General features: G+C 43.5%; 1 protein-coding gene across 1 annotated transcript; it reads left to right on the top strand.

Annotated features, from left to right (window-relative positions):
- Window positions 1–499: 499 nt before the first annotated feature.
- Window positions 500–2,924, top strand: hoxb13a (homeobox B13a). Its single transcript, XM_056607603.1, has 2 exons — window positions 500–1,468; window positions 2,022–2,924. The coding sequence occupies exons 1-2, from the start codon at window positions 736–738 to the stop codon at window positions 2,261–2,263; spliced, it is 975 nt and encodes a 324-aa protein (XP_056463578.1). The 5' UTR covers window positions 500–735; the 3' UTR covers window positions 2,264–2,924.
- The last annotated feature ends 296 nt before the right edge of the window (window positions 2,925–3,220 follow it).

Below are 3,220 nucleotides of genomic sequence, written 5' to 3'. Positions count from 1 at the left end.
TTCCTGATAGTTATAAAAATGTGTATAGTCATATTGTACGGAATCAATGACCTCAACTATATAAAGCGTTGCTTTAAATTTGCCGAATGGTGATTTAGCCTACTAAGTTTTTAATTCATAATAGACCTATATTTCTTCGAGATAACAAATTTTTGATAATCACAACTTTTTCACGCACTGCAAAAACGATATGATTGTTTTGGAATGCATTCTTCCAACTTGGTTGATTAGGATCCTTTATTTAGGTTTTTCTAAAGTCGTATGTAGAAAAGTGTAATCAGACAGGCAATGCAAAACGGAATTTGCTGATGCTACTGTCGTGCCATAGCTCAAGCCTAATAAAAGTACATTTATGTGACAATTCCGAGTATTTTTTTTCTGTCTGGTCACATGATCCGGCAGGCTCCTCCAATCGAGAGGCGCACACCCGCCCCGCGCTCTAGGCTCATTGCGTCAAGGCTGCGGCTGAGATGTAACGCGAGGTCTGGGCAGGATCTTGAGTATTTAGAGTTTGACATTGACATAGAACTCAAGATTTCATTTTACGCTCTCAGCTGCATCATCAAGGGCACTTATCTGCGAGCGTAAAGGGTAGGATACATGCGCATGTGCACACAACCGTGTCCAATGTAGGCCTGTGTTGTTTTCAAAGTGCCCCAAAGGAAAATTTGTTTTATTTATTTAACAACAAAAAAAAGCAAGGAAAAGACGAACTAAGGGAAATCGGAGGCTCATATGACCGCCTCCCTGGTGCTAAATCCTCGCTGGCCGGCGGATACTGTGATGTTTGTGTATGACAATAACCTGGACGACCTTAATAAGAACATGGAAGGATTCGTAGGCAGCGGGAACTTTGCATCGGCCAGTCAGTGCCGTAATATTATGGCCCATTCGGCGGCCGCAGCGGCTCTGGGTGGACACCCGTCCGGATTGGTGCACCCTTCCACCGGCTACTCTACATTGGACGCCCCTGGCTCCAGCCCCAGTGAAACGGCCACGTCTTCTGGAAAACCGTGCGGATCCGGCCCGTGTCCAGCCGCCTCGATGCCACATCAGAGCTCCTCTGCAGCATCCGCTCTACCGTACAGTTACTTCGGTAACGGCTATTATCCGTGCAGAATGGGGCGAGGTGCCCTCAAGTCGTGCACTCAGGCTGCCGGAGCCGCTCTCAGCTATTCGGCAGCAGCAGAGAAGTACATGGACACCCCGGTGAGCAGCGATGACTACTCCAACCACCGAGCCAAAGAATTTGCTTTTTACCACGGCTACCCGAGCCCCTATCAATCCATGGCGAGCTACCTCGACGTGTCTGTGGTGCAGACCCTCGGTGCTGGGGAGCCCCGCCATGACACCCTCCTACCGATGGACAGCTACCAGCCCTGGGCTCTCACGAACGGCTGGGGAGGCCAAATGTACTGCTCCAAAGACCAGGGCCAGGCGGGGCACCTTTGGAAGTCTGCTCTGGCGGGTGAGACCAAAAACCTTTTAAATCTTAACTTGGATATGTTTCTATATATTGAACATTAGATCATCATTATTTTCTTGCTCAAAAAAAGCATTGTTGACTGCATGTGTGGTGTACAATTATACTTTATGCAATGCTTCGATAGCATGAAATAGTTTTGGTGGAGGCCTTAATGCTTCTTTCAGCTTGTACATGCTTATTGAAAATATGTGAAATGAATGCCAAATGAAAATATGCGATAGGCCATAGGTTCCAACTTGGTTGTGGATTGTGGGCAGGTCCACCATGTTGGTCTGTGTGTGTGTGTGTGTGTGTGTGTGTGTGTGTGTGTGTGTGTGTGTGTGTGTGTGTGTGTGTGTGTGTGTGTGTGTGTGTGTGTGTGTGCGTGTGTGTGTGCGCGCACACGCACCAATTATATTTGTTCCACGTACGCGTTAAAATAAAGTAATCGCGCCAACAACGCGACTATTACAGTTGTTTATTAATTATTTTCAAAATCTCAAAACGAGATTTCGATTGAATTGTGCTAATTTCGCCCTTTTCCCCCGGTCAACAGATGTAGTGGGGCACGACGGATCGTCTTTTCGTCGAGGCAGGAAGAAAAGGATACCCTACACCAAGCTCCAGCTCAAGGAACTGGAGAAAGAATATGCTGCGAACAAATTCATCACGAAGGACAAACGAAGAAAGATCTCAGCAGCCACTAATCTGTCGGAGAGGCAGATCACCATTTGGTTTCAAAACAGGAGGGTGAAAGAGAAGAAATTCGTTGCCAAAGTCAAAAGCACTGCACCATAGAACCCCTTTGTATGCCAATGGCCAAAAACGTCCACGATCAGCATCCGTGTTTTGGACAAAGAAGAACGTGGATTTACTTCATTTGACATCATATCAAAAAAAGGGGACGATATGACGACATTATACTCGACGATGTGGGACTTGGGGTTTCAATTCTCCCTATAGGTTCACTTCACCGAAAGCTCTTTCACAATGAACAATGATCGAAAAAAAAAACAGACTAAGAACTCGAAGAAGTGAGCAAAAGCCTTGTAGGACATGCTTCTAGAGACATGGTGTTCAAACAGCACTTAATTTGCCTGCTTTGTCTTATAACCTCGTTCGTCTACACTCTTGTCTGTCTGTAACGTCCTACATTTACGTGTGCATGTTTGTAATGTAAGTATTGTCGGCATCGATTAGAGTAGCAGAAACCTATTATACAATCATATATACATTCATTCTGTTTATAACGCTTATATATACAAAAAAAATTATGGTGGAATGCTTAATAAATACTTTAAATCCTCTACAGCTTTCGTTGTAACCACCATATTTCCCATAAAAGCATGCAATGTAGAAGTTTGGTTCGACCGACAACAGATTGCCTCTGCCAGCTTTTGGGACATTTTATATTTTTACTCGAATATTAAAGAATGTTGCATTATGCCCATAATTATTTTGTCAACAGTGTGCTTGGTCTGATACATTTAGAAAGGGTTTCAACCTGGGTTGATTTGCAAGACAGATTGAATAAAGAAGAATACAACGTCCTATCTACTTCTAAATTAATTATTATAGAATATATTATAGCATTGCTATATTAATAATAATATTACTAGTTCATTAGGCCATGCCATCGCCTAAACTTGTGTCTAAAATGTGAGCCTTATAAAATATCAATATACCATCCTCGGTTTCATATACTGATCTAAAATATGTGTCTATATATGGACCTCTGCGTTCGTGGCAGTTTCT

Source organism: Gadus chalcogrammus, chromosome 2 (assembly GCF_026213295.1).
Source record: "Gadus chalcogrammus isolate NIFS_2021 chromosome 2, NIFS_Gcha_1.0, whole genome shotgun sequence".
NCBI lineage: Eukaryota > Metazoa > Chordata > Actinopteri > Gadiformes > Gadidae > Gadus > Gadus chalcogrammus.
The sequence above is the reverse complement of the archived record's forward strand: the minus strand, read 5'-3'. Positions and strand labels throughout refer to the sequence as shown.

Bases quoted from the DNA above. Each gene is read 5' to 3' on its own strand.
- hoxb13a (XM_056607603.1), top strand. From the start codon at position 736: ATGACCGCCTCCCTGGTGCTAAATCCTCGCTGGCCGGCGGATACTGTG. The intron at 1,469-2,021 runs GTGAGACCAAAA...CCCGGTCAACAG, and splicing joins TTGGAAGTCTGCTCTGGCGG to ATGTAGTGGGGCACGACGGA.